We start from the raw sequence: 22,310 nt of genomic DNA, 5'->3' as shown, positions 1-22,310 counted from the left end.
ATGTCTTGTATACCAACATGACAGGATGCGTAAATTTTATCTATCAGAGACTAAAAATTTCATGTAAATTCAGCTATGAAAATTCCAGTTCCTGTGAGGAAACCTTTTTAAATCCTAAAGAAATGCAGCAATGCCACATTTTTTTCCTGAACATTTAAACAGTTTAAGGTCAGTTTAACAGAAATGACCCTTTATAGCTGTCATACAAAGTATGACTTTAAGAAAGCACAATAATGTAAAGGTCCTCCTATGAATGTGGCTGATACTAGGGAGTTTTCTGTTTTGCTTAGGCTAAATAGCTGGGAAGGCAACTCAAGATGCTATTCCTTTTTTATGTTCTGTCAAACACCTTCTAAAGATAGTTTCTAAACTACTGGAGTTCATTTGAAACATCTGGAACAAGTTTATTCACTTTTGAAAATAAAGTGCACTCACACACATGGTGAGAATCAGGCTATGACAGGAAGATGTGCAACCATTTCAACATGTAAACTCCTTTCATCCCCCCAGAGTACTACTGATTTTTAGGCAAATGTTGCTTCTTTTCTTTTGCTAGTTAAAAGCCATTAAAGCTGCTAGGCAGCCCGCTTCTATGTGGCAGTGGATTATGCTTTGGAATGCAGCCAAACATTTAAGAAACAGTAGAATTGTTATCTATTGTATAGGAGGGAGCTTGGTTGCTATTGCAATACCGATTTTGAGCCTTTAAATGTCACCCTGTATTGTTGGCTGCAAAGGCTTTGTGGGCACCAGTACCCTGGTTAGGACACTACAGTATAAATCCAAATATTAATTTGCTGGGTTTTGTTGTTGTTGTTGTTTTAAAAAAGTCTTAAAAGGCATTCTAAGCCTTGTATTTCAGATAGCAATTATTTGCTATCAGTATTTATATTTTTTAAAATCAATCTATTTTTCCGCCAAATATTAATTTGGATAGAAATGAATCAGCATTAGGATATCCATGAAAAACTGTCAGTGAAATTATTCAGCTACATGCCCGTGAGGCAACTGCAATTAAAAAGCTCCTGCTGCTGAATGATAAGCATTATGCAAACTAATTTGCAACTTACTCTATTGACAACAAGATGGTCTGTCTTTTAATTAACATTCATCTACGGATATAAAAATTTAAATATTAACAAATAATTTAATTGCTGGCAGTTGGCCATCACAAAAGCATAACATTCTTGCCAACGTACGAACCCTCTACCATATAATCATCCTATAGTACAAATTCTTTACAACTCATCTGCATTTACATAAACATTTCTACAGTTTAATGCAATGTCGTTTGCAAACTGCAACTTCAGCAATAATTAACTATGCCTTTGTTTTAGAAGTTCATCAATCTGAGTCTTGTACATATTTTTCACATCTTCAAGGTCCAACCTCAGTTCTTCTGCTTCTTCCGCTTTCTCGCCATACATCTGGAGAATGGTATTGTACCTCTGATCCAAATCCTGAAACACAGCCCAATAGTTGATGACTTGCTATCCACATTTACAAAAGAGCTGTTAAAGACACCTTTTAGAATGTCAAGATAGAATATACTAAAAGTAAAGTCAACTCTCGAGTGCCAATCTTTATGTAGCCAAAACAATACCAATCACACGCAATCACTGCATTTATTCACCGCTTCACAAACACACAAAAAAGTCTCAAGGCAACTTTCAACAACATAAAATACAGAAACAACTAAAATCAGTTTTGGCAAGAAGCAAAGTAAAGCAAACAAAATTTACAAAAAGTGTTCATTCACCCACTCCCCAAAGTTCATCCAGCAGTACTATCAAAGTCCAGCCCACTAAAAGATGAGCACCACAAAAGAGGCAAGCATCATACAAAGGTATGATCCAAAATCAACCACCCAAAACCTGGTAAAACAGGATAGCCTTAGCCTGGTGTCCAAAGCTGTTAATGACGACACTAGGGAGAGCATTCCACAGATGGTAAGCCACCAAAGAGAAGTCATGGATTGCCACCATCCTTCAGAGAAGGCACATGGAGAAGGGCCTCAAATGATCATTGCGGGGTATTCGGGTCCTGAGTCACATGAGGTCAAAATCAACACTGGTGTAATATGTGCAAAGCTGCATGTCCCGTTAAGGACCCTAGAAACTGCATTTTGCATTAGCTGCAGGTTCCTAACCTGGTTTACTCAAAAGTAACTCTTGTAGTGTTCAATGAAAATTATTCATTAGTGAGTATGTTTAGGAATGCAAGCACTGCTTTTCGCTGTACTTTGTAATAAAGTATTTCACTTTACATGTACAGCAAGGACATATTTACAGAGGCTGCTGAATACATTTCAGATTTCATTGTAGAAACAAGCTACCTACCCTTAGCTGTGCACGTAGCTTGGGAATCTCCTTCACTTTTTCTTCAAAGTCATCATTTTGATTTGTCAGCTTTACCAGCTCTTCTGCCATTACCGACCGAGTTCTTTCAAGGTTTCCGATTTCCAGCTAAGGTAACAAATATTTGACAGTTAAAATTCTATCTAGTTACTAATTTTGTATCCATTAAAAGTAACCAGGAGTGTTAAGCTTGCAAGCATATGTTCCATATTACGAGTTTCTGGTATTCACAGGAATAATGCATGGAAGTGGGGTTTCCAGCTACCCCACCCCTTGCCCTTGAAAGCCTTTTAAGAAGCTGCTGCAGAAGAGGGACTGTGAGCAACATCATGGAACAGGTGTTTCTAGGACTAAGGTGAAACTGTGAAACTCCCATTATTTTTGCCATTGGATGCTGCATGTTGCTTTATTTATATGACCGTAATGTGTGTGTTTTGTGTTATTATTATTGCTATTGTTCTGTTACATTGTTATGAAATGGTTGCTATGTTGGTGTTTTGCTACGTTATTGTGAAACTGGTATTGTAGTGTTTGTCTGAAACACATCTCTGTTTCTTTGTTGTCAGCCACTTTCAGCATGATTTATTTTGTGGATGCGGGTGGCGCTGTGGTCTAAACCACTGAGCCTAGGGCTTGCCGATCAGGTCAGCGGTTCGAATCCCCGCGACAGGGTGAGCTCCCGTTGTTCCGTCCCAGCTCCTGCCCACCTAGCAGTTTGGAAGCACGTCAAAGTGCAAGTAGATAAATAGGTACCGCTCTGTCAGGAAGATAAACGGTGTTTCCGTGCGCTGCTCTGGTTCAACAGAAGCGGCTTAGTCATGCTGGCCACATAACCCGGAAGCTGCCTGCGGACAAATGCCAGCTCCCTCGGCCTATAAAGCAAGATGAGCGCCGCAACCCCAGAGTCGTCTGCCACTGGACCTAATGGTCAGGGGTACCTTTACCTCTTTTGTGGAAAAGCGGCACACAAATAAAATGAAGGGATTAAGGTAAATCATTCCTATAAAACAAAACCGACACAAGGTTTCAAATTCTAACTGTGGCATATACATTTATTGTGTGCCTTCAATAAATTACGAAGTTCCATCTCTTGTTCTGGTGTAGCATCAAAACACAAGCATTTGGATTCAGAGGGCAAAATAAGAGAACTGAAACTGTGCTGGTCTCTCTGCTAACTGGAAGGTATTACAGCAGCTCATGAGCTTGAAAAATGGGAGAACTTATGAACACCTATTATGGTAGCTAACCTCTTAAAGTAGTTACTTCCTACAAGTTACTGCCGTATTTAAAAGCAGATGGAGAGAAACACTGCACTGTATCTTTCTCACTGTGCCATGTGTTGGAACTCCCCACTAAAATGTTTCTGAACCATTTCTATAATTTGTTCAACAGCGATCAAAGTGTCTGTGTTCACACAAGACTTTTCCAGGCTCCTCTCATCCTGCTGCAAGCCCCGATACACCCCCAAAATTGAAATTTCTTGAGGTTGGGGAACCCTCTAGAATGGCTTACAATCAATTTGCTCTGGGGGGGGGGATCCCCCAATGGACTGACAATACTGGATGTATTGGGCCGAAGACTGAACTCTGGCAAAACAAGTCCATAAAAATGAACTGATCACATCAGTCTATCAAGTATGCACATCACACATATGGAACACCTATTCCTACTTATGTTTAGACACACAGGTCAACACTGGTTACCTGTAGGTGAGAAATCTCGCCCTCTCGCAATTTTAATTGTGACTGTAGGTTTTCAATAATGCTTGAGCCTGCTCCCATTCTCATTGCGTCATATAGATTGTTCCCACTTGTAGTCACGGAACCAAAGGAATGATCATGTTGGTCATCCTGCAATAAAAAGTGTGATACATACTGTTAAGTATTCAATTTCATGGGTGTATGTTATTATATTGTAACCAAAGAATGATACAACTTTCAAGATTGACACTAGAATGTTAACTCTTTTTTTGTTTAAACGGCTTGCTTGCAAAAGCAAGTGAAGAGAGCCAGTTTGGTATGGTGGATCAAGAAGCGGATTCGAAACCCTGCTCAGTTCATTGTGATAACCTCTGGCCATTCAATATCTAGCATCCTAATCATCATCACAGGGTTGCTGTGAGGATTGAACTGTTTGGAAAGCATTTCACATATCAAATATGTGCCATTTTTGTTAGCAAATATATATTCAGTGGTTTGTAGAAGTAATGTTCTGGAAAGAAAATATCGCATTTAAATCATTTCATCTTCTGATATTGATAAAAGGCTATACCCAAGACCTGTCAGTTAAGCTCTCATCAGATTTCATCCAAAGTGGAATTTCCTCATGACAGCCAAAACGTACAAAGGCGAAGAGAAGCAAGTTCATTTTCTAATTACCAGCAATCCTTCTATGTGTTGCCCTATAGCATCACATGCACTGGCGAAACTACTTCAAACCACCTGCTCTCACTTTAGCACTGAGGCTTTGCTGGATTCAAGAAAACAATTAAGACATCAAAATAAATAAATAAATAAATAAATAAATAAATAAATAAATAAATAAGACACTGAAGGAGCAAATAAAGGTCAAACGATACACGGAACAATACCTGGGATACAAAGGATGCCTGGAGACCTGCCATATCAACCCCACTTATTGAGCTTGAGCGTGACAGAGTTGGAGTGCTGGAGACAGTTTCCATCGTTGATGAAGTGTATAATTTACGCTCCTAAGAGAAAATGTACAATACCCAAAGAGAAGAACAATAATATATATATTAGTGCAACGAATTTGCCTACTCTGAAATACTAAGAAGATGATGAAAACATGACAAACACAAGATCTCCTGTTAGGCAATTCACTTATAACTTCAACAAATTAAGCAACAAAATGGACTTGATAGTATTGCTTACTCTGCTCCTTCAGCTTCCAAAGTCACATCATCTACGGAACTTGCTGATTATTTGAAGCAAAGTAACTTCACTTAGTAATCACGCAGAGCAGAATGAAACCCTAATGCCATGTTAGCATCGGACACACTAATGGTGAAAGAGCACTAAGCGTGTAGGAATTTACATTGTATATATAACATAAAGACTTCTTAAGTATCCTCAAGTGAAGTACAAACAAATGGAGCATCCTCATGTCCAAGAGTGAAATAAAATAAGGAGGGAATATTCTCAGGATTGAAGGCCAACTGGAAACCCAAAGGAAAGGGAAGGTGCAGGGCAGTGTGATTTAAGGTCACAGAAGGAAGTATAAAGCCCACAAAATAAGAGGTTGTGGCCCACTGCCATGATAATTTCTATTGTGAACCACCCTGGGATCTTTGGATGAAGGGTGGTATACAAACAACAACAACAACAACAACAACAACAGTTGTGTTGTTATTACACACAACTAAATCAGAATTTATATTGTATATAGTGTATGGCACTCTCAAGAGTGAAACACAGAAACAGAGATCCCAGAAAGCTACCACCTCGCCTGACAACTGCTTTGTGTGCTCACTTAAGGCTTGCTTTGTCTCCAAGAACTATGGAAAGTGGTTAACATGAACAAGCACCTTTTCCCTTGCAGTTTCTTGTACAAAAATTGCTTTCTTCTTTTCCTGCTCAACTTTCATTTTCTCCATTTCCAGCTGAGTAGCTAACAGCGTCTGCAGAAAACAAAACAAAAAAGATGTATTTATTCACTGAGAAGTCTTATTTGCTAAAGCAATGTTATTATCAAAGAATATATCAAAACCTTTTCTTTCTTTGCCTCTCCAACAGTTTTCACATACTCTTCTTTAAGGTTTTCCAGCTCGACTTCATACCTGCGCCAAGAGTGAGAAAACACATGTACAATCTCAGTAAATAGGAGGAGGGATCTTATTATAAACGTACTGTTTTTGTACTTCTACTATTTTTATTGTACAGCTTTGTTTGTACTTATTTCAATAAAAAAACTTTTAAAAATAAAATGAAATAAATGCACTGAAGTAGCATGAGATTTACTACAGTGGAACCTTGGTTCCTGAACGCCTCTTTTGCCGTATGTTTTGGTTCTTGAACAGCAAAAACCTGGAAGTAAATGCTTCCGTTTTCGAATGTTTTTCAGAATCCGAACGTGTGACGCAGCTTCCACTGAGTGCAAGAAGCTCTTGCAACCAATGGGAAGCCATGCCTCTGTTTTTGAATGTTTCGGAAACCAAACGGGCTTTCGGAATGGATTTCGTTCGAGAACCAAGGTACCACTGTATTGTGTCTGGCAGTCAAGATTATACAGAACTTGAAAAAACAAAAACAGGCCTATATGAACTGCAGCATGCTAGTTTGGTTGCACATGGGATCAGCAAGTAACCTGTACTATCTGCACTGCTGGCGAGATGGATTTTATTGGTAAATACACTATGCTGGTAGCAGCACCCACACAACAAATGTAACCATTTTTAAGAGAACAATATATGTTGTGCTTGGCTATTCTGGCTGTGGCTAATGGCAGCTGCAAGTCCAAGAACATCCGGCAAGTCACAGGTTTCCCATCCCTGCAGTATACTTTACCACTCTTTGTGCTTTCTAAGGCATTAGGAAAAATGCCCCCAATAGAATGCATGTGTCCTGAAAGCCTCTGAGACACTAGATAGACAACAATATTACTGAGTGGCCATACAAGTGGCACAAAAAATAAAATAAAATATAGTTAAAGAAGTCTTACATTTTTAAAGTAGCATTGTTCATTACACCCCCCACATAGCTATTTCAACTATGTTGTACGCTTTCAGAGAAATTGTTGTAAACTTCAGAAGCAATTTACCGATTGTTTTCATTTTCTAGTTTCTTAAGCCTGGCTTTCTCTGTCTCGAGTTGTGCTTGAAGGCGGGTATTTTCTTGCCTTAGGAGGCTATTTTGTGATTCAGTGGAAGAAAGCAGGATTTTATTGGAAAGAAGTTCCTCTGTAGCAGCGCGTTCTCTTTCAGCCTGTGCTGCCAAGGCAGTTTGAGATTCCCCTAACAGTAAGAGAACATTACTAGTTAGAATTTACAAATTTATGGAGGAGATGCTACTAGCCATGATGGATGGCTATGCTTTTCCTTCACAGTTGGAGAGAGCAATGCTCTCAAATACTAGTTACTAGAAACCACAGGAGGGGAGAACGTTCTTGTGCTCATGTTCTGCTTGCTGCTTTCCCACATGCTTCTGCTTGGCCACAGTGAGAACAGGATGCTGGACTAGATAGGCCATCAGTCTGATCCATCAGGCTCTTCTGGTGTTCTTAGGAGAGGAGTATAGCCTCTGGTAACTTTATGACCTCTCCTCCAAAGCTATTATCACATTAAATGCATGTATATATCAAACATGGCTCTTAGGTATGTCACATGCAAAGGACTATCGATTTAAGGCAGAGGTGGTTCCCTTTAGACACTGGTTGGATCACTACCTAGGATGTTTTCCCATTCTAAGGAAGAGTAGGGATGGGGTGAGGAATAAACTGAACCAGATACAGACACAGACAGCACAGGAGATCCATGGTACCTAGTCAGGCTAGTTTTCCACCCACTTGGGTTGGGAGCAGAAGAAGCTGCAACCAGAGAAGCAAAATCAGAACCACATGGAACTGTGCTTTAGTGTTTTCTGGTCACACATAGGCTTCTGTAGATCCCTGCCAAATCGTTAAACGCACCATCAGAACACATATTCCAGATACATGCCTGTATCTCCTATTTTCTCTCTCTGTGTGTGTGCCTGCATCATCATGAGTTCCCATTCATATCCTTTAATTTTGTGCTATGCATGGAAGTTCTTGAGACCCACCCACCCCCCAAAAAATCCCTCTGACCAACGACTTTTGCCTTACCAAGCCTATCAGAGAGATTCTTCTCTAACTTCTCCCATGACAAGGTCTGTGCTCCCAAGGTTGCTTGCAGGTTTTCTATCTGTCGGAGCAGGGGCCTCGTAGCAGATGTAACACTTTGACTCAGCTCCTGGTTACGAGTCTCTGCTTCCTGAAGCCTCTGAAATTATAAATTGGGTAAGCACTACTTTAAGCCCTAAAATACCATGAACAGAACAATCTGAAGCTGTATCCCTATTCAGGCAAATACAGTATTGTGCCACATCCTCCATCTACTGAAAAGTTTTCATTAATGTACTGCAAAAAAGTAAGCAGTATGGTATTACAGACAGCAGCAGCTTTAAGCATTAGACCATTTGCTGTACCACAAATCATTTAACTGCACAATGAAAAGCTGAATTTTGCAGCTCAGCTACAGTATACAATTGAACATCTACCTATTTTGCTTATTTTGCACAATTTCTTCTCCTAGTTACGGTATTAGAAGGAGCAAGGAGTTATCTATGGGACTGAGCCCCACCTGCTGGCCACTGGCAAGACTATCAAGGCTCTGCACAAGTCCAAACCATGGAAATATTTGTTGCTTTGCTAAATACAGTAGTCACACACTGCTTGTTATTGAAACTGGAAATCCAAAAATTCCAAACTGATTGATAACTTACATCTTGAATGTTCAGTAGAGCATGCCTGTTTCTAACTCTCTGCCCAAATTAAAAGTAGCCATGTGTTTCCTTTTAAAATTTCCTGTTATGGATCACTGGAAGGAGGATCAACAGTCAACCGTTCGTGAATTAGAAAACAAATTTTTCCTAGAATTTGTAAGAGGCAAAAAAAAGACTGAGATCTCAGAGAACAATCTGCCAGAGTACCTGCTGAAGTTCACTGATTTCCTGACGCAAATAATCCTCCTTTCTAGCCGTTTGTTGTTCTGCACGTTGCAGGGCCACTCTCAAGTCTGTCACCTGCACACAGGGATACAAATACAGTATGCTGAATTGAATATGCAGATCTAACACTCCACTGGCTTTTTATCATGCATCAGTAAGACACCAGTTTGCACCTCCTATAATTCTGACTATCACACCCAGAACACCATTAGGTTGCTTAAGGAGTTATCATTACTTTGCCACTACTGTATGCTGTTGCTGCAGCACAAAGAGCAAGCACATCCTGTTTCAAATACTTCTAATCTAGTGCCTTAGTAAGCTAATATTCCTTTTAATTTCCCCCCTTAAGATTTTCAGCATTTCAGTGGTTTCTATGTAATTTTAAAGCATGCCCCTCTGCTTCATTCATTCCTACTTGTAATTATGCCAAGCACATGTTGAATTAGATTGTTCTGGGAATCACTTGTAATGTGGTTTTCAGGCTGCACTGCTATGACATGTAAGCATTACAACATATACCACTGGCAAAAAAAAAACACTTGCAAACTTTAGTTGTACTCCAACACTGACCTGAATTGCTAAAGCCTCTTGTTGCTGGCGAGCCTCCTCTTGGGCCTTCTCTAGAGCTAAGCCCAGCTGCTCCTTCATTTTCAGTTCATGGCTTAATGCTGCTTCTTGTGCCTCACAGTCTTTCGCAGCGTTTGCTCTGTGAAGATCTGCAAGTTCCCTGTGAAAAACATGTATTTTAAATGTAGAAGCAATGGGAGGCATGCACTGAAATTGATGGGTGTGGCTAAGTCCATTCTTTTTAATAGGTCTACTCTTGAGTAAAACTTAGTTGAACACCATCCTATGTTTATGTATTTTAAATTCACCAACTGGAAAACAAAATGCACAGTACTGAAAATACTGGGGAAACCTGAAAGAGAATGTCTTCTAGGCACAACAAGTATCTGTTCTTGTCAATTTTTATGGACATTGCCTTACTTGTATGCACTATCAAGAGCTGCCTGCACACTTCGGTTCTTCTCTTCAAGATCCTCAAGATCCGCCTGGAGTCTGGTAATATCCTTCTCTTGCCGTTCAACCACACTACTTAGCTGCTTGATGCTCTCCCTGTGCTGCTTTTCAACTTCTTCTTTGCCATCCAACACCTGTTACAATGAAATGGCATCACAACCTATTGCTTAACTTCTATTTACAGAGCTTTAAAAATCACTGCACAGAAAACAGCTTCTACCTTTATCAAAAGCTAGACTAAGGAAAAATATAAGCAATGAAGGAAAATCATTCAGAAGCTTCACATAATGTTTTACAGAAATTATCATTACGCTAACAAAGAAGGTTAAACCTAACTTTGTGCCTCTGTGCCTTTACATTCACTTTTTTTGGAATCTGAAATGGGCACACATTTGCAGTGACTGCATTGAAGTTGGTGGACTTTGCTACCAAATTACACGCTTCTCACCCTTAAAGAGAGATTTATTTATATACCCAATACTGCTCCTTCCCCATGAGGGAAACATGGTAAACTATGTTCTATGGAAAAGTCCTGACTCCACGTGCCCTCACTACATGAGTTGAATACATCTGCTGCAAGAAGGAGAGTTTTTGCCACAAAGCTGTGGCAAGGCTTTCACAATGAGATTCAGAGCTATTCTGTTTTTTCCATTTTTGGAGAGAATTCTGAAAATAATATGGCTGCTATTTGGGCACTATGGCTTTATATTTTACTGGGTTAAAAAAAATCCAGTTGGGTTTAACAACATCCAGTTGCAAGCCTCCTTGATTCTTAAGCGACAGGTTACACATTCAATAATGATAATAATAAAATAATAATAATAAAATAATAAGTGAACTGACACATAGATAAAAGGCATGCAAACCCTTCCAATGCCATGTCCAAAAATTTACCCAACCTGTTTCAAATGCTGCAACTCTTCTTCTAATTCTGTAATCTTTTTACTCTGCTTTGTATTCATTTTTTCTCTTTCCTTTTCCTTTGCCCTTAGCTTCTTAATGATGTTAGAATTTTGCAACTGTTGTTTTGAAAGCTTTTCTCCTGCAAAGAAAGATAGATCTGGTGAGCGGGGATCAGTGCATATTTAACATGTCTCTTCACATTCTGATTCTTTAAATTCAAACTATTTGGGCAAATTGACTGTGAATGGGCATGAAAACTAACTAAATCACCAGAGACTCTGGCATGTGAACTGGAATACATATAATCAGGTAAGACTAAAGACCCAAACCCTAGGCAACCTGAAGGGAGTGTTCCGGTTTGCGAACGTTTTTTGGAACCCGAACATCCGACGCGGCTTCCGATTGAGTGCAGGAAGCTCCTGCAGCCAATTGGAAGCTGCACCTTGGTTTTCGGAAGTCGAACGGACTTCCAGAATGGATTCTGTTCAGGAACCAAGGTACGACTGTATCTCAGAAGCAGCTGTCAAGGTATAACACAAGATGCACATCAACTGGTTTGTGTAACTCACGGCTAAAGCCTTGCTATTCCACCTTTTTGGAGGGCTACACACACCTAGCTTTACCCTTTCATAAGCTATTAAAATTTTCACACCCTGAATTGCTTGTTGACAAGATAGGTTTGAAGAGGGAATCTGTTATTCCCTTGCCAGTAAGGGCTGTAGTTGAAAAGTATTTCTTACCGAATAAATTCAAAGTGACCAGACATTTGAAGTAACATATGTAGCTAGTTTCCTAGGAACTGTTTTTAAGAAACTAATACCCACCTTCCTCCATTAATCCTTTAATTTGTTCATCTTTCTCCTTTAGTATTTCAGCGGTTTCATTACTGTTCAATCTAGTTGCTAGATCTTCTTTGAGAATCTTTACTTCCTAAAGAAGAAACACAAATAATTATTGTACCATTTATACATTTTGACTGTGAATTTTAAAAACGTTTACTTCACACTAGGTGGGGCTTACAGCATTATGACATTCATAGCTGTTAATCGTTAACAACCTGTACATCTCATGATTTTTAGCTGCGTTGGCTCCCGGTACAGTATTGGGTCAGGTTTAAGGTGCTGGTTTTGACCTTTTAAAGCCCTATGTGGCCTAGGACCCTCGTACTTACGGGACCGCCTCTCCTGGTATGTCCCGCAGAGGACCCCAAGGTCCATGAATAATAATAGCTTAAGGGTCCCAGGCCCTAAATAAGCCAGATTATCCTCTACCAGGGCTAGGGCTTTTTCAGTGATGGCTCCGACCTGGTGGAATGCTCTGCCCCACGAGACTAGGGCACTGCAGGACTTGATCTCCTTCTGCAGGGTCTGTAAGACAGAGCTATTCCACCTGGCCTTCAATTTGAATTTAGCCTGATTCCTCCATTCCCTTTTCCCTTTCCTTTTTCTATGAAGAAACCCTTCTGGGACCCCACATTTAAACTCTTCCCTGGTCTCTTTGCTGGCCCTAGCAAGACCAAACTTGGCCAGTTAGCCCTAGCGATCATTTGATGTTTACTGAACTGCCCCCCCCCAAAAAATGACCCTGAATTTTTGAATTTTATTGACATTGATGCTGCATTTATGTTATATTTTATGCTGTTTTTAAACTGTTTTTTAAGTTGCATTTTAATCAATGTTTTAGATTTGCTGTTAGCCGCCCTGAGCCCGATTTTCAAACCGGGAAGGGTGGGGTATAAATAAATGTATTATTATTATTATTATTATTATTATTATTATTATTATTATTATTATTAAAAGCTAATACATTTTTTAAATTACAAGATCAGCCACTGTCATCCTTCCCCATCACATTACTTTTATACTTATCTTTAAGAACTGCTTTTATATGAAATCCAAGGCTCTAAGGAGATCTGATAGCTGAGAATATAGCTTTGAACATGTAACATGACCCCACCCAAAAACCTTTCTGGTTTAAAATGTTACTTTCAATATTTAGTCAAATCATCCTCTTTTGAGTAATTATCTTTCTTTCTATATTCTATCCCAAACCCAAGCTGGAAAGAATGGCGAGAGGCAGAAGTGGTTAGAAAGATCCTCTATGATCATTTCAAACTAGGCATGACATATTTAACCAGCAGCCCAGACTACCTATGGTTAAAATGTGTGACCAGGCTCCAAATAACTGCTTAGGCTCATGCAACTATCTTATGCTAACCACTGAACTTTTTTCCGTTCTTTTTCCTCATGTTCAGCTTCCATCTTATACTACATCACAAAATGCTTCTGAAACTCCCCTAGCTTCAGAAGCATTTTGTCATGCTGCATGAACAGAGTCTGCTGTTCAAGAAAAAACAAGTCTGAAGCCCCCTTTGGATGAACTAGCTAGTTTCACTGGAATCCTGGCCTAAGGGTTTGAGAATGGAGAGTGGCCCCCTTTCCCTCCCTCAATATCTCTTTCACTCATATTAGGAAAGATGCTGCAGGAATCTGTGCTTCTACTCAGCAGTGTTTATTATGCTCCGTAGCTGGATTGCTGCCAGAACAACAGGCCTATCATGATAAACCGCACAAACTCTTATCCTAGAATCATCACTTTTGAGTTAATGATATACAGCTCACTATGGAGTGATGCTGGAAGACCACGTGCTGGTAACATCCAGGCTGGATTTCTGTAATGTGCTCTATGTGGAGCTGCCCTTGGGTGTGGTTCAGAAGCTCCAGCTGATGCAGAATGCAGCAGCCAGATTGCTGATGGGGAAAATGTGGCTAACAACACACAATACCATTGCTAAAGTATCTGCACTTGGTTGTCCATCTAATACCAAGCCTGCTTCTGGTATTAATTTACGAAGTCCTGAACAACTTAGGTCCAGAGTACCTCAGGAGCCACCTGAACCCTTATGTTCCAGCTCAATCACTGAGATAGTCTGCTGGAGCATCACTGGTCACTCCCAGAGTTGGCCAGCCTCATTTGACAGGAACAAGGAACCAAGCCTGTAGAGTCATCATTGGTCCAGTATTGTAATTGCCAACAGAGATTCTGCAGGTACCTTCTGTTTCAACTTTTAAATGCCTGCTGAAAATTTCTGTATTGCATTAGACTTATGCAGGCAATTAAGAATAAATTTTTTCACAATAGTTACTTGATTTTAGCTTCTTATATGTTTCTTTTTGTATAGTTTTATGTACACTGTGAACTGTTTTGCTGCTTTCTTTATGCATTAGCAGTATATAAATATTTTTATAAATAAAATAAATTACACATTAGTGGCAGGAATTTTCCCAGCAAAATCTGTATTGATTCACTGCAAATTTAAAAGACCAGACCTTATGATTTGATTCAAAGCAAACCCAAAGTAACACTATAAAAATATAATATAATTCATACATAGGAGTGTTACCTTTTTTGCTGTATCTCTCTCTTTGCATGCTAGCTGAACCTTTTTCTCTGCATCTGCTATTCGCTGAGCAAACTCCTCTTTAAGAGATGAAATGCTACTGTTCTCTTCTTTCATCTTGATGATTTCGCTAAACATAAAACATTTGCGTCATTATGACTGTGTGTAACATTTCAAATGGGAAGCAGAATTTATTCATGCAAATGTACACCCTCTCACTCACACCTGCAAACCCTCTTTCTCGTGAAGGCAAAAGAAAAGCAAGGAGGAATTACTTCTCTAATTCAATCCTTCAACTTTTTATCTGAATAAATAGACCAATGGACATCACAGGAATCTGTTTTGCTTTCCAGTATTCCTCTACCCACCCCAAAAGCACTTAACAACGCACTAGCACCTGAGGAGCTCCATTCATGCTACAACGTATAACCATGACCTCACATAAAGAGCTTTTCCCCATCATGCTTTCTTATATGACTATGGAGTCCAGCACTTATCTAGAACAGGCATCCTGAAACTCAGCCCTCCAGATGTTTTTGGCCCACAACTCCCATGATCCCTAGCTAGCAGGGCCAGTGGTCAGGGATGATGGGAATTATAGTCTCAAAACATCTGGAGGGCCTAGTTTGAGGAAGCCTGCCCTAGAAGAATGCCTATTGAGGCAGCTCATGGGAAAAAGTTGGGGCTTTATTAAAATCACCTTGTGGCTACATTACTTAATCAGCAATTAAAACTAATTCAATTCAGTTCCATATAGTCACTGACATCTAGCAACCCCTTTCAAGTTTTTAAATGGGTTGCTACAATCTGTTTAGCTTAAATTACACAAAAGCTACATTATACAAAAGGCCAACCAAATGCATTTATCAAACAAAAGAATGGTTCACAATGTTTTCACATGACCTGAAGAGCCTCAGGATGGATGTTGTCAATTGAAACTTACTCATTAAGATTATCACAAGCTTCTTCTAGGCGTGCCTTCTCTTTGCTAACACTTAACAGGCGAGTTTCCCTCATTTCCAGTTTTTCCGTCAGTGAATCAATAATCTGAAGAAGATTCAAGACAAAGAAGCTGAGAAGACTGGTAAGATCTCTTTGGGCAGCATTGTAGAAGCAATGCCCAAAGTTCCACTCAAGTATTTTCTTAAGCATCAAAAGACATTTTACGTCATATATGCTGTGCCTCTTTTTAGTCTTTCCCACGCAGTCCAAATTCATTTTAAGTTCTGATCTGTTAAGATACAAACAACTGAATATGGTACATAGAGAGGTGGTGAAGGATTGTGGTTGAGTGCTGGACAAGGTCTGGAGAGACTAAGGTCCAAATTCCTAGCCATGAAGCCTACTGGGTGACTCTGGGCTAACTCTCTCACAGCCTAAACTACCTCACAGGAAGGGTTGTTGTGAGAACAGAATGCAGAAGAGGACCATGCATATTATCTTGAGCTCTTTGGATATAAATGTAATAAAAATAAATTACATAGGAAACTCAGGTGGAGTAGATTTTTGGGGGGAGAGTGCAGTAGGAGTGGCTGTGGGGTAGCAGAGGAAGGAGAAACCCCACTGAACGATAATATTTCCACTGTGGAAAGTGGATGAACATCACTGGCTATTGATCCATATTGATTTCCAATGGAAATGTTTTGCTGGACAGATTATTTGATTTTAAATGCACTTGAAAGAAACTGAAGCTATTGTACCATTTATGATTGTTACAATTTAATTCACAGGATCCCAACTGTTTGATTTACTAGAAAAATACTCATGCATCATTAATCCGTACGCACATCTCCATAGCCTCCCAAACACTGCATACATACTAGAGTAACCAGATATATACAAAAATGCACACAATCAGCAAGCTCTACCTTTAAAGCCCTAAACGGCCTCAGCCCAGTATACCTGAAAGAGCATCTCCACCCCCATCATTCAGCCCGGACACTGAGATCCAGCTTTGAGGGCCTTCTGGCAGTTCCCTTCCTGCGAGAAGTGAGGTTACAGGGAACTAGGCAAAGAGCCTTCTCAGTAATGGCACTCGCCCTGTGGAACACCCTCCCATCAGATGTCAAGGAAATAAACAACTATCTGACTTTTAGAAGACATCTGAAGGCAACCCTGTTTAGGGAAGTTTTGAATGTTTGATATTTTATTGTGCTTTTAATCCTGTTGGGAGCCAGACAGATGGGCGGGGTATAAATAATTATTATTACTATTATTTAAAGGGTAATTTCATGACATCAAAACAATCTGACTGAATAATCTTACTGCACCTCTTCTCCCAAACATAAAAAGGGAATAACCATATCAACAGGGCAGCAGAAAGATGTATATGATGACAATTCTGGGGTTACCTTGCAAAGCTCTTCTTTTTCACACTCTACACTTGACAGCTTTTCAGCACTGGGCCAATGTACTGCCACCTCCTCTTTCTGAGTCTGTCCATCAGTTTGCACAGAAACAGCCAAGACGTCTGGCTGCTCTGAGTTAACAGGGGTCGCACTTCGCCCACTTTCCTCCATTTCTGTTTCTTCTGTGGGTAGTGCAATAATTTCACTTAGGATTTGGTCCGACTTGCTTTTTATAGGTTCAGGCTCTTCAGTTTTTAGTGTTGAAGGGCTGAGGGTTACAGATGCCGAAACACATCCCCTGCCCGACAATTCATCGTCTGAATTTATTTCACTCACACTCCGGCTGTCTAAAGACTGCATGCTGAATGAGTCTATCCTTTCAAAAGCATCAGAGGAGCAGCAACTCTCAGTCAATTTTTGAAAGTCATCAAGGCGATTGTATTCTGTGCAAGCAGATGCTGATAAAAGCTGAAAAGAAGTTTGCATCAGGTGAAGACTAGCTTTCGAATCGGCAGCCTCTTGCCTTGAGCTTACCGAACTTTCACTTATCACACTTTCGTGGTCCAAAACTTCAATATCACTAGTTGTCGATGTCCCTGAGGAGAAAGTGCTAATTGGAGGTGAAGGTGTATTGCTTTGCCGATCCTCACTTTTTCGCTCTTTAGTTTCCAAACCTATATTCTTTGTCTCTGCAGGCAGAGGTTGTGTGGAGATGTCAGGCATGTGGCCAGGTTCTTCACTTCCTGAACTTGCTTTCACAATAGCAGTGGCTTCTGCTACCTTGAGATTCTGAGCAGATGCTTCTTGATCAGCGTCTTTAGTGTTGTTTTCCTCATGCTCATCTTCATTATGCTTGCCATCAATATCAAGTATTGAATTACCTTCTTCTAACTTCTCCTGGGAATTACTGGAGTTTTCCAGTTCCAAGGGTGAAATTACAGAGAAATCTTTTCCTTCTGTTTCTGGCAGGTCAGCATGCAGAGATTCTTCTAGTGTGCTTTTTACTTCTTCTTTGGGTCGCTGCGATTTGGTGGGTGGCTTAGACACCACTGGACTTTGCTGTACGCTCTGAACATCCGTTAATGGGAGGAAGGCACTGAAGAAGTTTTCTGATTCATCTACCACAGTCCTCCTAACAGGTTTGGTGATGGCTGTAGGAGATGATATTGGCTGACTTTGAGATTCTGTATCTGCATTAGCTCCCCAGGTAGAAGTATCCCATCCTCCACTCGTAAGAGAAGTTGTTCCTAAAACAATGAGAGGGAAAGGGAAAATCAAATTTTAGAAGTTAAATGCATTGTACAGACTTCACAAATATTTAAGTGTTGTTAGCCCCAATTTCACTTTTTTCTGCATAAAAACATATTGATATTACTTCCTTTCCTGAAGAATCTTTGGTGCAGCTATGACCTACTTATCCCACATTTTGTCTCCACACAAAGATGGATGGCTTCTTGGGGTTGGACACAATCTCCCCTCAATGAATAACCTGTCATGATTTAGATATGGCTCAAAATTGGGCACCTCTGCACTATAAACAAAACCACACTGATTTCTTGATAGCGGACAGCTAAAGTTGTATGTTATTTTCATACAACAGCATGCTCATACTTGGCACCAATACTTTTTTTGGTGTTTCATGAGCAAAATGTACACACAACTGACCACAGGAAGCTCTAGTGCAGATATAGGGTGTACAACAGAGCTCCCCCCCCAACTGTATATGTTAGATAATATTCCTGAAATGTAAGTATAGGAATAAATCTCAGCTGTGGGATTAATGCAAACAAGAGTTAGTTATGTGGTGTTCAATAAGTCTGGGCAAAGGTTTACATTTGATCACCCAATATGCTAAAAACATAGAGATTACAACCAAGCAGCACTTTTTGAGGGTTTTTTAAAATTAAACAGCTATTCTCCAGTGTCCTTCCAATGTTGCATTAAAACAACTTTTGCAAACAGCCCTGCTGAGCACATAGAATTAGCCATGTGGTGCTCTGAATTTTAGCCATCATTTTATTTATTAGATTCATATCCTGCCCTTTCTCCCAAAGGGGCCTAGGTCGGCATCTGTATCTACATGGATGCCTTTACAGATAATCAACAGAAAAAAATGACGCAAGGAGGAAACAGCACAAGTCAAATTATAAAGTAAATACATCAGGAAGTGTGCAAATAAGAGTGTGGGGAAGGGAGAGGAAAGAGCAAGAACTGATAATATGAATCCAAGACCAACAACTGCTGAAGTGGCATCACCATGCACAAACATACTGAAGCGGGCACAATAACTCTTTATCGCCCAGAATGAGGGCTGGTAAAAGGCTTGCGTAAAACACCCTGAGAGAACATAAACAGTGCAACAGAATGGACTGCCAGAGAAAGACATGTTCCTTTTTATATTATTATTACATATTATGATTCTATATTTATGTGACAGAAACCTCCTTGTGAGGTCTTCATTCTAAAAGGTGGCTTATTTATTTATTTGAAATATTTTATAAATAAGCCAGACAAAAACACCCCTGATTTCAGACTAACACAACAGTGCAGAAATGATGTCAATGACCCTTCTTTCAGAAATCATACAGCAGCCACCCCCAACCTGGTGCCCTCCAGATGTTTTGGAGAAGTCCCTGTCATCCCCAGCCAGCATGTCCAATGGTCAAGGCTGATAGGCATTATAGCCCAAAATATCTAGAGAGCACCAGGTTGTGCAAGGTTGTTCTATACCATAGAGGCTCTAAGCAGGAGATGATGTGTGGAAGTTTGGCATGGTGGGCAGCTGAAGGATAACCGCATGATCATTGAGAAAATAGTATTGTGCTTTTGGAAAGGAACATGTGACAGTGTCAGGTAAAATATGCAAAAAATAAATAAAAATGAAGCTGAAGGCCTCGCTACCATTTATAGGATACCTGTGACTACTGCTAGCTCACATTCTCACATAGCCTGCCAGTAAAATAAAATGCATGGAGAGCTGTTATGCTTAATGATCACCCTCGTGTAAGCAGCAGGCAACAAACAAGAGTGGGAAATGCTAGAAACAATGACATGTCGTTTATTTTGCCAAATGTTACTTGGGAGATGCGAATGGGGGTGGCTGATAGCAACTACAGTGGTACCTCAACTTACGAAGACGATCCGTTCCGTGGCTGTCTTCGTAAGTCGAGGTTTTTGGATGTTGAAGCGTGTGGTCGGCGCATGCGCAAAGCGCAATTTCGCGCTTCGGCGTATGCGCCGACCACGTGCGCCGCTCTGTGCAGGTGCAGAACACATGCGCCGGGCACATGTGGCGAAAAGACTTCCGGGGTTGTCGACTTCGGAAGTCGAGGTATGACTGTACTGTATTGTATAGTTAGGCGCCAAGAAATTGGTACAAATACACTAAGGGAGCAACAGTGGTACAACAGGCTGGGCTTGTGAGTTGAAGAAAGGGTCCCAGGTGTCCCTGTGGGGAGAGGGGCGAACCAGAATGTGATTATAAACTTTTCATTCTAAAGATCACAACATTAAATTTAATCAATACATGTATCTGATGATTGAAATTAGTAGGTTTTCTCAGTAGCTTTTCGGTAGCATAGACAGTCAATATTTTAACCCATTTCAAGCTTTGCCATGAGGTATGGAAGCCGCTGTTTGAGAAAAACATTTCCCAAGCCCCCCTGGGACTAGTTACTGTACAAAAAAAATGGCTATACTGAAGTTAATAACACAGGCCAGCATGTATAGACGCAACAATGTGTGGTCGTATTTTTCACTACTATGACTGTTATTTACAGAGGAAAATTTATAGATTATATGCCTATGCAGGCATATTGGAAACCAGTAAATATTGTGTTATGTAGGACAACTTGCAGCACCGTCCTACTCATGCTTATGCAGAAAGTGCCATTGCAATCTGGTGGAGCTCACTCAAAAAAGTGAACATGCACTGGAGGCCAATAATAATATTAATTATTATTATTATTATTATTTGCAGTGCTTTTTTCTGGGGGTACACATCCCCCTAAACATTTTGTGAATCTTTGTACTTTTGTCCATTTACTGTATTTATTTTTCCCAATTTGAACTATAAAATGGTGATTTTCTTGAGTCAAAATGAGAGTAACCGTAAACATGTTTTTAGGGGGGAAGCACTGATTATTTGTACACCGCCCCATACCAGTAGATCTCAGGGCCGTTCACAACATAAAATCACAATATAACCTACACAAAATAAAAACAAAAACAACCCAATTTAGTCAACGCCTCTGAAAAGCACCAGAGGGTGGGTGGTTTGGGAGTGGGGTGGAGGAGAAAATATAACCAAATAAGTGCCGAGGCGAGGAAGAGGACTGGCCACGCCAGTCAGGGCAGGTATAGAGACCCTCCTGGCTTGACGCCAGTTCGCGCTTGTGCGCCCTCAGCCGCCCACCTCGCCTGAAGGGCCGAGGGATCTGAGGCGAGTCCTCCCCGCGGCTCCACCTACCCGCCTCTCCCGGTCGGGAGGGGGCGCTTCCGCCCTGCGCCGCTTCGCCGCCTTCCTCCTCCTCCTCCTCGGCCTGGATGTCCAGCACCCGGTCGATGGACTTCTGCGCCTGAGACAGAGCCTGCTTGGCGAAGGTCGAGAGCTGAGAGGCGTTGAACCAACTCATCGCCGCCGACGCCCCCGACGCCGTTGTTGCTCCTGCCCCCGCCACGGCTCACGACCTGCCCGCTCCCTTTCCTCCTCCCTCCCGCTCCCCCTTCTTCTATCCGCAGCTGCTGCTGCTGCAGCCAAAGCCCCGCAGGACACCGACCGCCATGAGAGAAGCGGCGCTGAACCCGGATAACGCAGCACGCCAGGCAGGAACGCCGACGGCACGCTCCCCCCACTCGTCCAAGCAAGCCCGCGCATGCGCCAAACCCCTTCCGCCTTCCACGTAGCAAAACAAGCCGGCGCCCTCGCTCACGTGACGCCGGGCCTGCGTTGCCATAGCTTCGCGGGAGCGTCAGTCATTATGTGGAGCGGGCCCCTCCTCCTCGTGACGTCGCGCCGCCAACGTCGTCGTAGTGACGGGCGGGGGCACCTGGTTTCCCCGCCCCCCACCTCTAATGCGTAGCCGTCGCATCCCATTGGCTGCTCGTAGCTCTGAACAAAACTCATAAAATATGCCTTATTTAATAGGTATCTTAAAAGTTACTTGGCGTCGGGCGCCTCTTATTGCACCATGCATAGCCCTCTTTTAACATTTCCTGCAGGAAATCGCGCTTCGGGAAAGCCAAAGGGGTCGGTTTCAAGACTGCAAAACAGAAATGGGCCATTCTTTTATGAACATTTCCCCCGAAGCCTTATTTGAATTAATCCTAAATTATCATGTTCTGGAAAGGGACCCATTTACACGTTATCCAACCACGATAATTCCAGAATTTTGGTTGACTGTTACAATTTAAAATCGAACCTTTCAGCCCAGAAAAGTGCAGCCGCTCAGACATTAAAGAGTAGACCCCTTGTGTAACTCTTCCTTGAGACAGGAAGGTAGCAGTGTTGGTCTGACATAGCCGAAACAAAATAAAAAAACTTCCAGTAGCACCTTAGAGACCAACTAAGTTAGTCATT

The 22,310-nt window shown here is 41.1% G+C and overlaps 1 protein-coding gene across 2 annotated transcripts; it reads right to left on the bottom strand.

Annotated features, from left to right (window-relative positions):
• Positions 1-379: 379 nt before the first annotated feature.
• Positions 380-21,608, bottom strand: TMF1 (TATA element modulatory factor 1). Of its 2 annotated transcripts, none has more exons than XM_088662422.1 (17): positions 21,147-21,608; positions 16,736-17,979; positions 15,328-15,431; positions 14,388-14,514; positions 11,809-11,914; positions 10,981-11,123; positions 10,049-10,215; positions 9,632-9,788; positions 9,044-9,136; positions 8,178-8,334; positions 7,137-7,329; positions 6,087-6,156; positions 5,905-5,997; positions 4,948-5,067; positions 4,061-4,207; positions 2,340-2,465; positions 380-1,460 (listed from the first exon to the last, which is right to left on the bottom strand). In XM_088662422.1, exons 1-17 carry the CDS (start codon positions 21,364-21,366, stop codon positions 1,317-1,319), a joined length of 3,411 nt encoding a protein of 1,136 aa, XP_088518548.1. In that variant the 5' UTR covers positions 21,367-21,608; the 3' UTR covers positions 380-1,316. The 2 variants fall into 2 exon arrangements, with proteins under 2 accessions (XP_088518548.1, XP_088518549.1); XM_088662423.1 differs by having other exon boundaries at positions 21,201-21,608.
• Between the last annotated feature and the right edge of the window lie 702 nt (positions 21,609-22,310).

The sequence above is a fragment of the Zootoca vivipara genome, chromosome 2, assembly GCF_965207765.1.
Source record: "Zootoca vivipara chromosome 2, rZooViv2.hap1.1, whole genome shotgun sequence".
Taxonomy (NCBI): Eukaryota; Metazoa; Chordata; class Lepidosauria; order Squamata; family Lacertidae; genus Zootoca; species Zootoca vivipara.
This window is presented reverse-complemented; position numbering and strand designations above follow the sequence as displayed.

What these genes read in the sequence shown, in the direction of transcription:
- TMF1 (XM_088662422.1), bottom strand. Translation starts at nt 21,366, where the DNA reads ATGAGTTGGTTCAACGCCTCTCAGCTCTCGACCTTCGCCAAGCAGGCT. An exon ending in AAAAAGAAGAGCTTTGCAAG is followed by an intron (nt 15,432 to 16,735) that starts GTAACCCCAGAA and finishes AATCTTCTTCAG; the next exon opens with ATTATTGATTCACTGACGGA. An exon ending in AGAGAGATACAGCAAAAAAG is followed by an intron (nt 11,915 to 14,387) that starts GTAACACTCCTA and finishes TTTCTTCTTTAG; the next exon opens with GAAGTAAAGATTCTCAAAGA.